The sequence below is a fragment of the Mauremys reevesii genome, linkage group 7, assembly GCF_016161935.1.
Source record: "Mauremys reevesii isolate NIE-2019 linkage group 7, ASM1616193v1, whole genome shotgun sequence".
NCBI classification, from domain to species: Eukaryota; Metazoa; Chordata; order Testudines; family Geoemydidae; genus Mauremys; species Mauremys reevesii.
Genome location: NC_052629.1, coordinates 2,070,579 through 2,087,377, shown reverse-complemented (window position 1 = coordinate 2,087,377; position 16,799 = coordinate 2,070,579). Strand labels below are relative to the sequence as shown.

The window sequence follows — 16,799 nt, the reverse complement described above, 5'->3', positions numbered from 1 at the left end:
TCTGACTGACGCCGGGATCTCTGGCCTGTGGGCCGACGTGTCAGCGTCTGGTAGCTCTGCGCAGGCGAGCGCTGGCGGGACACTCCCTGAGGTGTGGAGCTGTGCCGCACTCATGGGACCGTTGGAAGGGCCCTGAGGCAGGTTTACCCCTCGAGCAGGGCACCTCATGGCCGGCGTGGGCGGTACCGGTAGGCACAGGATGGCCTTTGCGGCCTGAAAGGAGAACGTCCCCTCCCGGCCTTTCTTTGCTTTCCAGCCGGTGCCGGGGCTGCGGGTCGATGCTGGTGCCAGCGGCGTGCTCCGCACCGAGATCACGGTGCTGGGGTGGAGTCTGACCGGGTCGTCCCCAGGGCCGGCGCGAGGGCCGACTCCATAAGGAGCCCCCGGAGACCAGCGTCCCGCTCCTTGTCGGTCCACGGTTTGAAACGTTCACAGATGTGACTTGTCGCTAACGTGGGTTTTCCCTGAGCACTTCAAACAGCTCCTGTGGGGGTCCCCGACTGGCGGGGGCTTCTTGAAACAGTCGCAAGGTTTGAAGCCTGGGGATCGGGGCATGCCCCATTCCTAGGCTAAGTCCTGTCCGGGACTGCAAACTAACACGAAACCACAGCAAGGGACCTCGAAAACTAACAACTATAAACAGCGACGTTTGCAATGAGCAGTGGAGAGGCGGAAGCTTGCCGAGGGAAGGGAGCATTCCAGCGCCGACACTGGCGGTAAGAAGGAACTGGGGGGGGGGGGAGCCGGCAGCACCCCTCACACCGGCGCATCCACGCGTCACTCGAGAGCGCCAGAGCCGGTCCCCTACAGACAGCGCTGAGGGGACAGCGTCCAGCACCGGTGCATGCGGCGAGCGCACACCTACCATGGAATGGACGCGAGCAAACGTGCGAGGAAGCGGATGTGCTGGCCGCTGGCACCGCTAACCCTCCCGGCTCACCCAGGCGGGCGGCTCTGCGGAGGGGCGTGGGTCCATGGCAGCCAGGCACGTGAGCCAGCAGCAGGCCCAAGCCCCTCGGCAGTCGGAGCAGCCTGCCTGCCGTGCTGGCTCCTGGGCGGGCACGTTTCCCGGCACGCACCACAATCACCGTTCTCGGCACAGGGTGGGTGGAAGCTGGAAACCCAGGGGAGTGGCAGCCTCCTGATGTGCTGGCAACCAGGCCGGGCAGGCCCAGGGCTGTTTGATCCTTCAAGGCAGGTGTGGCACCCCCAGCGCAGAGGGACCCTGTCCCCATCAGACCGTACCCAGGTGCCCGCTCCTGCTCGGGGCCGGTCTGCACTAGTCCGCCTGCCTGCCTGGCTACTGCCAGCTCTGCTCCTGCAGGCAGCTGGGTGGATTCGACTCCATGCGCCCCACCCCACGTGCCCGGCCCAGCCAGACATGCCAACCCCTCTGCCTGCCCCGGCTTGCAGCAGGTCGGGGCTTGTGCTGCTGCAGACAGTTCTCCCACAGCAACCCCCCCATGGTGCTGGCTCCCTATAACCTCTCCCTCCCCCTCCCCTTCCACCAAGCTTCCAGGAAGGCCCTTCCCTGTAGATACGGCCCTGCCTTCACCAGCATCTGCTCTGGGGCGGTCGCAGGGCTCTCCTGCCAGTTCCCCGCTGCTGGACGTGAAGTCTGGCTGCCCGCTGGTCTGCGGGGGGCACCAGGCCTGACCAAGGGGAGAGGGTCTGGCCCCAGCTGAACTCCACGACGGGCAGTGCCTTGGTCTGTGCCCGCGCGTCCAGGCCGCACTCCCACGGGCGAGCCGTGCAGGCCCCAAGCCAAAAGCCGGCTCTTATCTGCCTGGGGTGGGAAGGCTGAGCCGTCCCCTCTGCCCGGAGATGGGGGCCCTCCCAGCCCAAGGCCCCCTGCCATGGTGGAGGGCAGCGAGCATCACCCCTGCCCCACGGCAGGGCACACCAGGAGCAGGGATGGTCTGCAATCGCTGGTGTTACATAGAGACACAAACCTTAAAAAGCTGCTGACGTGCCCACTGGCGCTCCCTGTGCGTGGGTGGCTGGGGGATTGCAGTGCAGGGGGGGAGAGGTGCCAGGCTCTGGGGTTCATCCCCCCGTTCTGCAGCTGCAGGAAGTGCCGGAGCGGCCCAGTGAAGGTGAAGGGCTGGCTCAGCGCAACAGCCTGCAGCCCATGGAACCTGACCCACGGCCCCGACGGCTCTGGGGCCGGGGCAGACACAGACCCTCGGCCCCGGGATTTGAGTTCTCAGGGGGCTATTTGTCATGCCTGGCGCTGCCGGACGGATGCTGCAGCGCAGCTGGGCTGTGATTCCTGAATAGCACGGCCTGGCAGGTGCCGCTACCGGCAAAGCTGGGCTTTCACTGGGGGGAGCTGCTGGTCTAGCTGCAGCCAGGCTGGCACAGCCTGTGCCGAGACACCGCCCTCCTGTCCCCTTAGGGCCACCGGTCCCCCCGCACTGTGCCTGCCCCAGGCCGGGGCACAGCGGGAGGCTTGGGCAGAATGTGAGGCCAAGCCGCTCCCACGGCACAAGCTGGAGCTGCCATGTCTCTGCCGGAGCCAGACGCCAGCAGCTCGCCGAGTCTCCAGGGGACGTTGTAACCGGCCCAGCCCTTCTCCAGGCTGCAGTCCCTCCAGCCCCACACGCCCCCACAGCTGGGGGAATCCCAGCGGATGGTCCCCTCAGGGAAATGGGGTTGAGCTGGTGCAGCCCCTGTCACTGCTTCGGGGGGCTACGCACAGCAGGAGAGCGCTCCAGGCGATGGGGCCACGTGGAGGGGCTGGATGGGAGTAGCAAGGCACCAGGCAAGGCATTTGGGGGGGCTCCCTGGCTGGGTGCAGGAGCCCAAGAGGGAAAAGCTGCTTCCTAATCCTGCATGTGGGGCCAGGCCCTCAGCTGGGGTCAATGGGCAAACTGGGCTCCTTAACGTCTGGCTACCGCTCAGCAGTGCCGGGGGCAGGCTAACCCGATAAGGGGGATGTGCCACCCTGGGCAGGCCACAGAGCAGGGTCTGCGGGGGACACCTGCCTCCGGAGCTGAGCGGCTTTCGGAAAGAACAGCCCAGGACAGCGTCAAACCAAAAAGTCCTTTTTATTGGTACCGTACATGACCCCAAAATGGCACAAACGAGGCAAAAAAAAAAAAATGAAAAAAAGGCAGGATTAGAGCGTGCTGGGGATGAGGCAGCAGGGCGGGGGCACATTACAGTGTCTGGGGAGTGATGTGGGGCAGGGTGGGGGGCACATTAGTGTCCAGGGATGAGGTAGGGGGCAGGGAGGGGTACATTACGGCTGCCCAGGGGGTGATGCGGGGCACATTATGATGCCCGGGGTGATGCAGGGGACCCGCGTCACCATTTCATGCCAAGCCACAGCAATGGGGAGGTGAGACCCCCCCACACCCATTTCCCTCCCCAGGCTCCCTGGACAGGCTGGTGCCAATGCTCCACCTTGGCCGAGAGGCCTCGAGAGCCCCGCGAGTGTCCAGGCCTCCTGCTCCTCATACAGCCTCCCACGGGCCAAGGGAACACGACCCGGGCCGGCCCCAGGCAGAGGCGCTAGCCGGGCACCTCGGTGGGGACACGCACCAGGACACCAGGGCTGCCGGGAGTCTAAGCCAGGTGCCCCGTGGGGGGGGCCTTCCAGTGACCCCCCCCCAGGCAGAGAGCTAGGCTGGGCCCTCAGACGGGGGAGGAAACGGGGCCCAGGATGGGGGAGGGGCGGTGCCGCCCCCTGCAGGACACTGTTCCCACGCGAGGGGCAGCCGCACAAGCAGCGTCGAGGGGGCTCAGATCTGCCCCGGGCCTCGCGGCAGGAGCCGGGCTGGGGACGCGCAGGGCAGGAGCCAGCCGGCACTGGGGCACCAGGGCCCTTCTGTCCCCAGCCGCCAGTTCTAGGCCCCCAGCAGGCGGGAAGTGACCCGAGAGAGCAGCCCCAGGGGGCAGGAGACGCTGAGCCCCCATCCCCAGAGGGGGCAACCGAGGGACCCACAGGGGCCGGCCCCCCGTCTGGGTGACCCGAGAACGGGGACGGGGGGGGGCACTGCCACCTGGTGTGGTGCAGGGGCGCCCCCTGGTGCTCACTGGGAACCAAACACTGCAGGGAAAGTCACCGTCTCCGTCTCCCAGCCCGGGGCTGGGGCCTGCAGCCAGCGGCTGGCACCAGGGCATGGGGGCACCCTGGGCTGTTAGAGACCCGCTGCTGCCACGCTCCCAAGCCCTGCCCGCAGGGCACCCCTTGATGGCAGGGAGGGGTGGGAGCAGAGAACACCCACCCCACTCCCCTGCCCATTTCCGACAGCCCACCCCCCGCCCACCCATTCGCGCCCCACCAGGCTCAACCGGCCCTGCTGCAGCTGATCTACCCTGACTCCAGCCCGGCCGGGCGCCCAGTAAATCACCTGGCCACACAGAGCTGCCCCACCGCGGGGGTGTGGGCAGCCAGCACCCCTCCCTCTGCAGAGTGCCGGGTAACCACCCCGTACCGCCTGTCCCCAGGCCCCACCAACGCCCCCGGGGTGAGCTGGTGACAGCGCCTCCTTCCCCCCACCTGTCCCCAGGCCCCACCAACGCCCCGGGTATGAAATGGTGATAGCGCCTCCTTCCCCCACCCCCCAGCCCAGCCCTGACGCCCGTGAATGCCCCGGGGGTGAACTGGTGACGGCGCCTCCTTTCCCCCGCCTGCCTACCCCCCCCGGCCCAGCCCTGATGCCCATGAATGCCCCGGGGGTGAACTGGTGACAGCGCCCCCTTCCCCCCACCTGTCCTCACCCCTCAGCCCAGCCCTGAGACCCACCAACGCCCCAGGTGTGAACTGGTGATGGCGCCCCCTTCCCCCCACCTGCCTGCTCGGAAGAAGCCGGGGAAGGATTTTCCTTTTAAAAATCATTATTATTCTTCTGGTTTCCCCTAACATCAAAGGAGGCAGCTGCTCTAGTGAGAACACATTGAAAGAACAGGATCATACACCGTCTACAGCGCGGAAATGTACAAGCACGAGGTACACAAACCCGGGGGGCTGGGGGGGGAGTGGGGACTACAGCACACAAGATTTACATGGAGGGGGGTGGGGGCTCCCCCGCCCCTGGAGGGATTGGAAAGGAAGTCTGCAAAGTCTCTCCTGGGTCTGAAGCTCTCTGAACGGTATAAAACACGACTCCCAAGGGATCCAGAAGCCTGTACAAAAATCAGGGCAGGTCGTGGGGGGAGGGGGGTGTCAGGGTGAGGAGTGCGGGGGAGGGGGGCTTTTTTTAAACTTACAATTTTAATATTATTTAAAAAAAACAGTTGGGGGGGCCCAGGAGCCCGGGGCCGGGCCAGGCCCCAGGAGCCCGGGGCCGGGCCGGGGCCCAGGCCGACGCACACAGAGCGAGAGGAACAGCGAGGAAACCAGGCGTGGACTTGGGGCACTTTCCCATTTCGGCCTCTGACCCCTCCTCCCATCCCAGCCCCAGGTTTAAGGGGATTCGTCTCCATGGCGGGTTTCTATATACACAACGCTCCACCTTGGCCCGAGGGCAAAACCTCTCCCAGCCCTGCCGGGCTGCCACCTCCCCAGCGGCCAGAGGGGGGCGCGACAGGGACGAGCCTCCCGAATGGCTACCTGCCCCAAAGCCCAATCAACCCGCCCCACGTAGGGGATGCTTGCAGGCTGCACCTGGCCAGCTCAGAGGGGGACGGGAGAAGCAGCCGCTTCGTGGGTTGTGGGGCTGGAGCGACGCACTCACTTCGCTCCCCATCGCGCCCTGCCTCAGTGTACCGCAACTCGGGGAGCCCCAACCCCTGGTCCTCGCCGGCTGCTGGTTTCCCCATCAAAGGAGGGGGTCAGGTGGTAATGGGCGGGAGCCACGGAAGCAGACCCCCCTCTCCCCAGGGCCGGGCTCCCCCGTTTGGCAAGGGCAGGCCGGGGAACATGGGCTGGGGGGTGGCTACAATGGCCCCAGCCCTGCGTGGGGGATAGAGGGGGGGGGCCCCACGGGAAGGCAGGAGTGCAGAGAGCTGGGGCTGGGTGGCTGGCAGGGCTGAGGGCCCCATGCCCTGGTACCAGGCAGCGCCGATCCGCTCCCCAGTCCCTTTTCTTTGCAACCGTCCGGGTGGGTGGGCCTGGCCGGCGTCGGCCGGGCGGGCGTTACTGGGAGGCCTGCGACGTGGGGTTCTCTGACTTGCTCTCCTGGCTGGAGGGCGGCTTGCTGTTCCAGGGGCTGTTGGCGCCCAGTGCGGGCGAGTTGTTGAAGCTGTCCTCGTCGTCGATGCCGTTGGCGGCGTCGAACTGCGTGTTCTCCAGCCGGGTGATGAGCCGCTCGTCCTCGTCCCCGAACTCGCCCCCCATCAGCGTGGGCTCGCCCACCACCATCACATCCTGAGAGGGGAGACGGTCCCGAAACATAATCGAGGCGGAGGCAGCCCCGGCCATCGGCCCGCTCCCCTGGGCCCCCCACAGCCCCTCTCCCAAGCCCCCAGTCCCATGCCGGGCGTTACCTGCTGGGCCATATGACCGCCCCCCTCCCGGGTCACTGCTGCGCTGCAGGCCGGGATCCCCATGCAAAGTGGAATTGCTGCGCACCAGCAGGACCGGCCTGGGCCCAGCCTGGGATCCCACGTGGCCCCGGCAGGGTACGGCAGGACGGGAGCTCTGCTCAGCGCGTCCCCCAGCTCAGGCCTGATGCGGGGGGGCCAGGACCCGGCCGGTCCCTGCACATTCAGCCCCCTGGAGCTGGAGCCGGAGCCGGAGCCGGGGCTCTCTGGGCCCGGCCTGGGCGAGGGCTCCGGGGGCGGCTCGGCAGGGCGGGGCGGGGAAGAGAAATGCAAACGGGATGCTTACAGGTACCTGACTGGACAGGGCGAAGGTGCTGGCCGGACTCTTCTTCTTGCTGTTGCTGTTGTTCGTGTTGCCGCCGCTGGAGCTCATGGTGCTGCCCCCCGACATCTTCCGTTTCCGGCGCTTGCTGGGCTGCTGCCGCGCCGGCTCGGCTGCGGGGGAGGGGGGGGGGGCTGTTAACCAGGCTGGGCTGGAGCGGGAGGGGGACCTCACTCCTCCCCTTTGCTGGCTCCCCAGCCTCACCCCGAGGAACCCTGCCCAGCCCCTGCGCCCCATGGCACTCAGCCCCAGACGGGGAGGCCGAGGGGGAGGGACGCACAGAAGGGGGGGCCACAGACAGAACCGGCCCCCCTCCCCCCCAAGTGCTACGGGCCCCAGGGTCTCACCTGGCGGCGCCACCATCCGCTGCCACTTCTGGAACAGGCAGGTCTTGAGGCAGTCGCGGGGGCTGAGGCTGTAGGTCTTGTGCCGCGACATCAGCTCCTGCATCGGCTCCAGGATCACGCAGAGCTGGGGGGGCGAGGGGGGGGGTCCGGATCAGCTGCACGGCGCGATGCCACCGCTGCGTCCGAGCCAGCGCCCCCCGGGACCCCAGGCACAGCCACAGACCCCCCCACACACCCAGCGTCACACGGTGCCCCACCCGCACCCCCCTGCCCTGCCCCACGTATCCCCTCCGCCAGACCCCCACCACAGGGGCCGGGCTCCAGGCAGGAGCTGTGTCATGGGCTCCGGACTGCCCCCCAGGCGGGTGGGACCCCCCAGGGCAATTACAGGCCACCCAATACTGGGGGGGTCCTGGTAGGCGTGACAGTGTCCTACAATGCGCACAGCTCATGAATATGCATTGCCATATTTGCATAAATACCCCCCCCAGGTCCCCCTCTCGTCTCGGCTGGGGGCTTTGCTGTCCAGGCAGGACTCCTGGGGTCGCAGGGCAGAGTCCTAGCGCTGCCCCCCAGGGCGATAACCACAGAGCCCCCCTGCGCTCCGCACACACGTACCCGGAGGTAGTTGAGGGTGGAGTTGGACAGCCCGCAGCGGGTGATGTTCTTGGACAGCTGGTCCAGCATCTGGGGGTCCTGTGCCTAGAGAGCGGGGGACAGGGACACCTCAGCCGTGCTGGGCTGGGAACGGCCCTCGGACAGCCCAGCCCAGCCCCCCGCCCCGCCCGAACTCCAGTCAGCCCAGCCTGGGCCCCGGCAGAGTCGCACGGGGAAGAGACGGCTGAGCAAGCAGCGTCACAGCACCCGCGCCCACGGCCCCGGGGTGTCGGTGTGTGTTACCAGGAGACAGCCGCACCCCCTGGCCCAAGGGACTCCTGCGCCTGGCCATGCCGCAGCCCTGCTGAGGCCCTGGGTTCAGCCGCACGCCGTCGGCACAGAGCCAGGCACTCACGTGCATGGCGAGGATGCTGCGGGGAATGAGCTCCCGATGCTGCCGGATGCTGAAGTGCCACGTCTTTATCCTCATCATGTCGTCGAACATGAACTCCAGGTAGAGCCGCCCCTCCACGCACACCTGGGGGGGAAGGATGTCAAACCCAAACGCCCCGAGAGCCGGCTGAGCTCCCTCGACCCCTCCCGGCTCTGATCTGCTGCCCCCCCTCCCCGTGGATAAACCGCACCTGGGCTCCCGCCCGGCGAGGGCCGTTCAAGCCTGCGCACCCACGGTGCCAGCAGACAGGCCTCCCGCTCTGCCAGCCTGCGGCCCCAGACAGACTCCAGTGCCCTGAGCCTACGCGGCTGGCAGCTGCTGGCCCCCCTTGCACCAGCGCCCGCCTCCCCTTCGCCCAAACACGCTCCGACCTGCCAGCACCTCGGGCTGCAGTGCAGGCAGGGGCAGGCACAGCCACACAGGGGGTGCCCAGGCTGGTCCCTCGGCAGCTCCCAGGAACCCCCGATACCCTCCTGCACTGGTAAGTACTCGGCAGCTAATCGTCTCCCGAGGGCCAGCAGCGCCGCGGTGCCCTGCAGTACCTGCGTGAACATGGGCTTGCCGTGCTGGGTCACCATGGTGCACTGGTCGCAGTCCAGCGAGACGAAGTTGTTGTGGAAGGATTCCTTGGGGTGCTTGAGGACGTAGTACAGCTCCGTGGCCCCCCCCTCAAAGATGCTGCGGAAGTAACGGGGAATCAGAGTCCGGCCGATGGCTGCAGCGGGGAGGGGAGAGAGGGAGGAAGAGAGTCAGCGCCCGGCTTCCCTGGAGCCCCGGCTGGCCAGGCGCCCCTGGCTATCGCCCTGCCACCCCCGGCCTCCAGCGCAATGGGCCAGGAGCCAGGCACTGAGGAACCCGGCTCACACGGCAGCCGTGGGGCACAGGGAGCTGCCCTGAGAGGTGCGGGGCGGGCAGCCTGCAGGACGAGACGGCCCTGTGGCAGGAAGCCGCCCTGGGCTCCCCGCCACTGGTGCCGCTTTGTCCCTGAGGTCATACAGGCAGGGTCCTCACCCCCCATCCACAGGACTGGGGAGCTGCCCGTCACCGTGGTATCAGGGTCTGACACAGAGCTCAGCTCTGCCCCAGAGCCAAGCCCAGAACCAGCCCCAGAGGCGCTCGACACAGACCCGGTGCGGCCACTCGGGGCCCCCAGCCCAGGGACCCCCAGCCCAGGGACCCGGGCAGCACTCAGCATCGCAGATCGGCTGTAAGCCCGTCCCCAGCTTCGTCGGGGCGGGGTCCCAGCAGTGCCCAGGGAGCCCGGCCCACGGCCACTCACTGTATCTCTTTGGTCCATCCTCCAGGCAGAAGGTGATCGTTAGCATGGCGTCGTCCTCGAAGAACTCCGTGGTGAAGGCGTCCCACCAGAGATTGTCACATTCCTGGGGGCGGGAGACGGCGCGGGGTCACGGGGAGGGGAGAGAATCTGCCCCGCCGGGGGGCCTGGGACCCTCCATCCTGGCCGGGCTGAGACAGGGAGCTGTAAGGCCCACGGGCCCCTGGGGCCTGGCCAGTCACTCGCAGGGGCTCTGCCAACGTGGCCACAGCCCAGCAGGCAACGCTCCACCCTGAGCCAGCCCCCAGCAGGAGGGAGCAGGGCCAGCGCAGAGGGGCCGGGAGCGGGCGTGAGGCTACCCAGGAGCACCCAGGGTCCCAGCCCCCGCCCCAGCCCCGCCGCATACCTCTGTCCAGTTCTGCAGCCGCTTGTTCAGCTCGAATATCCTGTAGTCGGTCTGGTTCCCGTACGGCGTGTGCCTCCTGCCAAGCCAGCGCAGCACGGCCAATCAGTGGGGCCCAGCCATGCCCAGCCCGCCCCTGCGCGCCTCGCCTCAGCCCACCCCCACGCTCCCCGCCCGATCCCGGCCCCACGCTCCCTGCCTCAGCCTACCCCCACACTGCCTGCCCCGGCCCACCCCCACACTGCCTGCCCCGGCCCACCCCCACGCTCCCCGCCCCGGCCCCACGCTCCCTGCCTCGGCCCCACGCTCCCTGCCTCGGCCTACCCCCACGCTGCCTGCCCCGGCCCACCCCCACGCTCCCCGCCCCGGCCCCACGCTCACTGCCTCGGCCTACCCCCACGCTCCCGCCCGGCCCCACGCTCCCTGCCCCCCACTGCCTGCCCCGGCCCCGGCCCCACGCTCCTGCCTCGGCCTACCCCACACTGCCTGCCCACCCCCACGCTCCCGCCCGGCCCCACGCTCCTGCCTCGGCCTACCCCCACACTGCCTGCCCAGCCCACCCCCACGCTCCCGCCCGGCCCATCCCCATGCTCCCGCCTCAGCCCACCCCACGCTCCCCGCCCCGGCCCCACGCTCCCTGCCTCGGCCTACCCCCACACTGCCTGCCCCGGCCCACCCCCACGCTCCCCGCCCCGGCCCCACGCTCCCTGCCTCGGCCTACCCCCACGCTGCCTGCCCCGACCCCACGCTCACTGCCTCGGCCTACCCCACGCCCGCCCCGGCCCCACGCTCCCTGCCCCGGCCTACCCCCACACTGCCTGCCCGGCCCCGGCCCCACGCTCCTGCCTCGGCCTACCCCACACTGCCTGCCCGGCCTACCCCATGCTCCCGCCCGGCCCCATGCTCCCGCCTCAGCCCACCCCCACGCTCCCCGCCCCGGCCCCACGCTCACTGCCTCAGCCTACCCCCACACTGCCTACCCCGGCCCACCCCATGCTCCCCACCTCAGCCCGCCCCACGCTCCCGCCCCTGGCCCCATGCTCCCTGCCTCAGCCCACCCCCACGCTGCCTGCCCCAGGCTCCCCACCCGCCCCGCTCCTGCCTCAGCCCACCCCACGCTGCCTGCCCGGCCTACCCCACGCTCCCACCCCGGCCCCACGCTCCCTGCCTCAGCCCACCCCACGCTGCCTGCCCGCCCACCCCATGCTCCCGCCCCAGCCCCACGCTCCCTGCCTCAGCCTACCCCCACGCTGACCACCCCGGGCTCCAGCCTGCCCCCATGCTCCCCACCTTGGCCCGGCCCCACGCTGCCCGCCCCGGCCCCGGCCCACCCCAATGCTCCCCACCCCGCATCCACGTTACCCGCCCAGACAGGAGCCCCCCTGGTGGGAGCAGTGACCCCCGGCGCAGAAGCTCTTACCCTATCCCGGGCTCCAGGTACGTCGGTGGATACATGGGGGTAGGTCTGCGGGGAGAGGCGCCGACGGGCGGTTAGGGCAGGTCCCATGGAGCCTCGGAACTAGTCTGTGTTGTCACCACAGCCCCTGCCCCCCAAGTGACAGGCTGCCCGGGGCTCTCTGCCCCCAGCCTGGGCTGGCAGGTCCCCGCCCCCCGAGTGACAGGCTGCCCGGGGCTCTCTGCCCCCAGCCTGGGCTGGCAGGTCCCCGCCCCCCGAGTGACAGGCTGCCTGGGGCGCTCTGCCCCCAGCCCGGGCTGGCAGGTCCCTGCCCCCCAAGTGACAGGCTCCCCGGGGCTCTCTGCCCCCAGCCTGGGCTGGCAGGTCCCCGCCCCCCGAGTGACAGGCTGCCCGGGGCGCTCTGCCCCCAGCCTGGGCTGGCAGGTCCAGTGATCGGGTGCCACAGGAGCCGTCTGGCCAGAGTGCGGCGAGGGAAACCCGGGCCCGGCCGGGGGCAGGGCAACAAATGGACCCCGAGGATGAACCCCAAACACACTGTGTGACCCCCATCGGGGGGAAGGGGAGGGTCGGACCTGCCCAGACCCACTGCTGCTTTACACCAGGAGCTGGGAGCCAGGGAGGAGGGGCTGGGGCATGAGTGCCAATGGCTGCCCCATTGCATTGTGGGGAGTAACCCACTCTGGCGCCGCCCTTCGGCTCAGCCCCCTCAGCTCCCCCCAGAGCCCAGGGGAGTCGAGGCGACCCCAAGGATCACTGGGTCTTCCCGGCAGTTCTTCCACCTCTCGGGGCTATTAACCCCCCGCCTGCCACCTGGCACCTCAGCCCGCGTGTTCCTAACCTTCCCAGTCCCGGCCGTGCCACATCCGCCCTGCTGCTTCGAAGGACGGGGGCAGCCCTGAACCCGGCTGGAACCGGCCCCGCCGCTCCGTGCCCCGCAGCCATCACTCACCCCACATCTCGATCCAGCATGGTGCCCGGGTGGAAAGGGGGGAAGGCGTTGCCGTTGGGGGGCTCCTTTGGCGAGTACAGCTTGAATGACTTAGAGGAACAGCCTGGTGGGAGAGACAGTGAGAGGGGGGAGAGGTCAGTGGGATCCGCAGCCCCCCGCGCTCGGCACGGGACAGAGCGAGCAGCACATATCACAGCTGGGCCCCGGCAGGATCAGGCCCATCCAGCTAGGCACAACCCCCCCTACACACAGCCCTGGCGCTCTGAGCCCTGCCGGCGGTGCAGCCGGGAGGGGCCCGGAAGGAGCCCGCTCTGCGCCGGGGCAAAGGACACAGGTCTCCTCAGCTGGCCTCGGGTCCTGGAGCTCACGGACCAAGCTGTGTTTGGGGAACCTCAGCCTGCAAACTGCCCCAGAGCCGGGCATCATCTCTGCACAGTCCTCGGCCGAGGGGGCGCTGAGCCATGGCACACTGGGGGCATGACGGCAGCACCAGAGCGGGAGCCCAGGGCTGGGCTAGCAGGGGCTGTGGGTTGGCACTGAGAGGAACCAGCAGAGCTGGGGGGGGGGGAATAGCAGGGGGCTGCGGTTGGGATTTTTGTTCCCTTTCCAGTCCCCGGCGTCACAGCAGCCCCAGAGGGCCAGGCACTGCTCCTCACACCGCACTGATGCTGTGGGTCCAGCAGGGGTCACTGGCGAGCCCAGCTCACAGCCCAGGCTCTGGCCGGTCCGAACCCCCCCCCACCCCCCCAATTCGGTGCCGACAGGCTGGGGTGGGGCACAAGGGCCAGGATTCGACAGGAATGTGAGCAATGCAGGGCAGCGTGGGGCGCGCCCGCCCCTCCGGTCCCTGTCTGGCAGCAGGCGGAGACAGACCAGTTTGGAGGGGAGGCAGACCCTGCCCTGCCTGCCCTGGAGCCAGCGTGTCTGGGGCCTGGCTGGACCTGAGACTCCCAGCTCCATTATAAACTCCTGGTGCCGGGCCACCGCCCCGGACAGGCTCAGGGCAGAGGCAGCAGGCGGCGTTCGTAGGGATCAGTGGGTCACCACTAGGCAAAGAGGGGTCTTTGCATCTGCACAGCATTGGGGGGCAAGGGGGTGCCAGGCCCATCCTGGCTCCTCTGGTGGGCAGGGCCAGGGTGGTTCTGGGACGGACAAGGAGGCTGGGGGGTCCGTGCAGGGCTTGTTGGTCTGGCTCAGAAGCTCGTGGGTTCCAGACACCGGGTCAGTAACCACTTAACTACCCCCTGCCCCGACTGGTGAAAATCCTGTGCCTTGCTCTTCGCTCGGTACCCGATACCTGGGTGAGGGGCTGCCAGAGCTTTGCCCACATGGACTGGCCCGGCCAACACTCCCAGAGAGCTCTCAGGGCCCAATTCGGCCCCAGGGGCTCACGTTCCCAGAGACCCCTCTGCCCCCTCCAGCCATGGGCGCTGGGGGGATGGGATGGGCTGGGCCCTCTGCCCATTCCCACACTGATACCAGCACCCTCTGCCATCTGGAGCTGGCGTGTGGGGTCAGCAACCCCACACGCCAGCTCCACCGACAACCCGGCCAGGTGCCCGCTCAACCAGGGCCAGCCTGGGCTCGCCCAGCACCCCCAGGGCAGGGGTTGGCAGGGCCACGTGTCCGATAGACCCAGGTAATTCATCCTATCAGGGCCAAGCATCAGTGGGATCCAGCCCTGGCCAGCGTGGGGAGCCCCAGCAGGCCGTCCTGCCTGGATTGCGGGGTCAATGCCAGAGTGGTCTCTGCCCGGTGCCATTCCTGCAGCCCCAGCGGGACCTGATCCCCGGCCCAGCGCCGGGCTCGGCACGCCTGCTCCCCCAGGAGCAGCTGGAGCCAAGGAGGCATGTGATGTGGGGAGGGAATTCTCCCTGGCCCCGTCACTCCCATCCTTGGCTCCCTCTGCATGCCGCAAGCCAGCAACTCAGCCCCCACACCCCACCAGCCTCTCCCCGGGCACAGAGCCAGCGGCACAGACGGGAGCTGGGAACAGCCAGGCAGACCTGGCAACCTCCATCCGCACAGGATCATCCTGCCCCCTGGAACTGCCGGGGCCACAACCTCCATTGGGGCTGCTCCCAAGAACCCTCCTTGCTGCCCGAACGACCAACAGCGGGGCTGTGAAAGCCTCGGGGAGCAACAGGGGGGTGTCGGAGCTGCTGGAGGGCCCATCAGGCGCTGACAAGTCCCACAGTCGCCCCTGACCCCGAACGCTGAAGGAGAACGGCACCACAGAGCGACGCAAAGACGGAGCTGCTCCAAACAGAGAAGTGTCCTCGCCCCAGGGCTGCGCTGAGAACGGAGCCTGAAACTCATGGACCAAAACAGGGGTGTTGGCAATGTGAATGGTGCATTTGCCAAGGTGCCAAGCAGCCAAGGGGGAGGGATAGCTCAGTGGTTTGAGCACTGGCCTGCTAAACCCAGGGGTGTGAGTTCAATCCTTGAGGAGGCCACTTAGGGATCTGGGGCAAAAAGTGGTCCTGCTAGTGAAGGCAGGGGCTGGACTCGATGACCTTGCAAGGTCCCTTCCAGTTCTAGGAGATTGGTATATCTCCAATTATTACCTTACCTTACCAAGGTCTCTGTACCCAAAGGAGCCCAGTGACTGCCCAGTGCTGGACCATATCACCACTAACATCTTCAAGGCAAGATTCTTCCCAGTCAACTATCCATGTTCAAATCAGACACCGCTGCAGCCACAAGCACCCATCTCACCCCACTGGCCAATCACCCCGATAACACTGGTGCTTACTGGAGGCCAAGCAATGCAGAGAGCCACATGCCAGTGCCCCGGTCTCCAGCCTGCTCCACTCCTGCATCTTCACTGCCTCCTAACCCCTCGGCGCTGTGTGTGCATGAGAGAGCGAGACCCCCACGCCCTAATCACTCCGCTCTCCTCCTTCAGAAAGCCCTTGGCCACTGAAGCCCCTAGGCTCCGAGACCCACAGCAACGGTTCCGTCCCGTTTCACTACGGAGCTGTGGATGCTAAAACAAAAGCACTTGGCCTGCGATGAATCACGACACCTCGTGGTATTTCCTCTCCCCACGGCAACAGCACAGTTCCTGGCTGCTGCTGCCTGCCTCTGCAGGAGCGCAGAAAGGATCGTGTCCGGATCATGGCCCCTCCGTGCTGGATGCCGGACTCACACAAGGGAGACGTGGCCCGAGGAGAAGCGCTCAGTCAAACACCCTCTCAAACCGCAGACACATGCGTGGCATCTCACCAGGGTTTCTCCCTCATGCACTTACACTATTTCTGTTCTCATCGTGGTCCGGTGCCTTGTGGCTGATTCAGACTTTTCCCCCTGGCAAGGTCCCAGGCCCGGATTTTAATAATTGTCACTGTCTCCGTAATACATATTCCCTTTTCAATTTGCAGCGCAGACTCCTGAGGTGCAGTTTGGGGACGAAGCAGGTAACTTAGCTAGAAACAAGGGCAGCCCGTACACGCCAGCACATTTCCCCTTCCCTTCAATCTGTACTTAATCTGTAGTAAATGACGCAAGAAAAGTTCACATACAGGACTTACAAGGATTGTGCTGGGCACACAGGACCTAATCCCAAATTCATGAAGTCAGTGATTCCCCCTGACTTCAATGGGCCATGGACCAGACCCACACGGAGCCGTATGCAGCACCAGAGGATGCAAACCGTGCATCCGAAGTTGCAGAAGAAAATGTAATAGATGCGGTATTCTTGTAGACTGCACATGTACAACGGGGCAGAATTAAGGGTGCGTCTGCAACTTCAACTCTTGCCTTTCCTGACTTTGATGTGCCTAGCTGTGCAGTTGTGGGGTTAATTACACCGTTGAGTTTGCGGAAATATTTTGCTTCTTTATCATCTATAAGCAAGACCTGAAAGCTGGGGGCGTTTCCAACTTAGAAATCCCTAGAGCATCAGGTCCCCCCTTCTCCCTGCAGGTCATTTGGATCCATGGAGAGGGAGCTCCCTCCAGGCCGGCGACATGAAGGGATTTGCACTGGGGTAACAAACAGATGTGAAACTGAAGGAGTGAGTTCCCATGCCAGCCCCTATTGAAACCTGGGTTTTAAACCAGTTTGAACCTCACCAGTATCACTGGAGTGTAAGTTAGGCCTGGTCTAACCTTTAAAAATTAGATCAAAGCAGACACGTGGCTTAGGGGTGTGAAAAATTCACACCCCGAGCGCTGTCATGAGGCTGTCCCAACCCCCATGCAGATGCAGCGAGGCTGACGGAAGAATTCTTCTGCAGAGCAGATAACGGCCTCACGAATTTCCTTTGATTCAAAGAAATATCTACTTAGCCCCTATTTATCTCTTTAAACTTTCCATCTCTTTAACAAGATCCATGCTCCAAGCCTTGGCCAATGGTAGCTGCAAGTACCCTATTAGACACCCCCCTCGAAGAGTCTCAGAGTTCTCACACCCCGTTCCACCCCGCGCCTCGCTGAGCCCTCTCCGAACCAGAGCGTTTGGGACAGGATCCCTTTGACCGTTCAGCACTAAGCACAGGTACAGAGCTGAACCAATAACACTGTTGTGCTGTTACACACT

General features: G+C 66.4%; 1 protein-coding gene across 5 annotated transcripts in view; it reads right to left on the bottom strand.

The window, feature by feature from the left end:
• Positions 1-4,827: 4,827 nt before the first annotated feature.
• LDB1 (LIM domain binding 1) overlaps positions 4,828-16,799 on the bottom strand; it is a 41,687-nt gene continuing 29,715 nt past the window's right edge. For 3 of the 5 annotated variants that reach the window (XM_039481396.1, XM_039481398.1, XM_039481397.1), the window contains exons 2-11: positions 12,258-12,360; positions 11,312-11,356; positions 9,895-9,970; positions 9,492-9,594; positions 8,755-8,927; positions 8,174-8,296; positions 7,780-7,863; positions 7,162-7,285; positions 6,779-6,927; positions 6,086-6,316 (exon numbers count right to left, since the gene is read on the bottom strand). In XM_039481396.1, coding sequence (XP_039337330.1) covers positions 6,086-6,316; positions 6,779-6,927; positions 7,162-7,285; positions 7,780-7,863; positions 8,174-8,296; positions 8,755-8,927; positions 9,492-9,594; positions 9,895-9,970; positions 11,312-11,356; positions 12,258-12,360 — 1,211 coding nt within the window. Of the gene's footprint in view, positions 6,317-6,778; positions 6,928-7,161; positions 7,286-7,779; positions 7,864-8,173; positions 8,297-8,754; positions 8,928-9,491; positions 9,595-9,894; positions 9,971-11,311; positions 11,357-12,257; positions 12,361-16,799 lie in introns of those variants that run through there. The other 2 variants (XM_039481394.1, XM_039481395.1) reach the window with 2 other exon arrangements.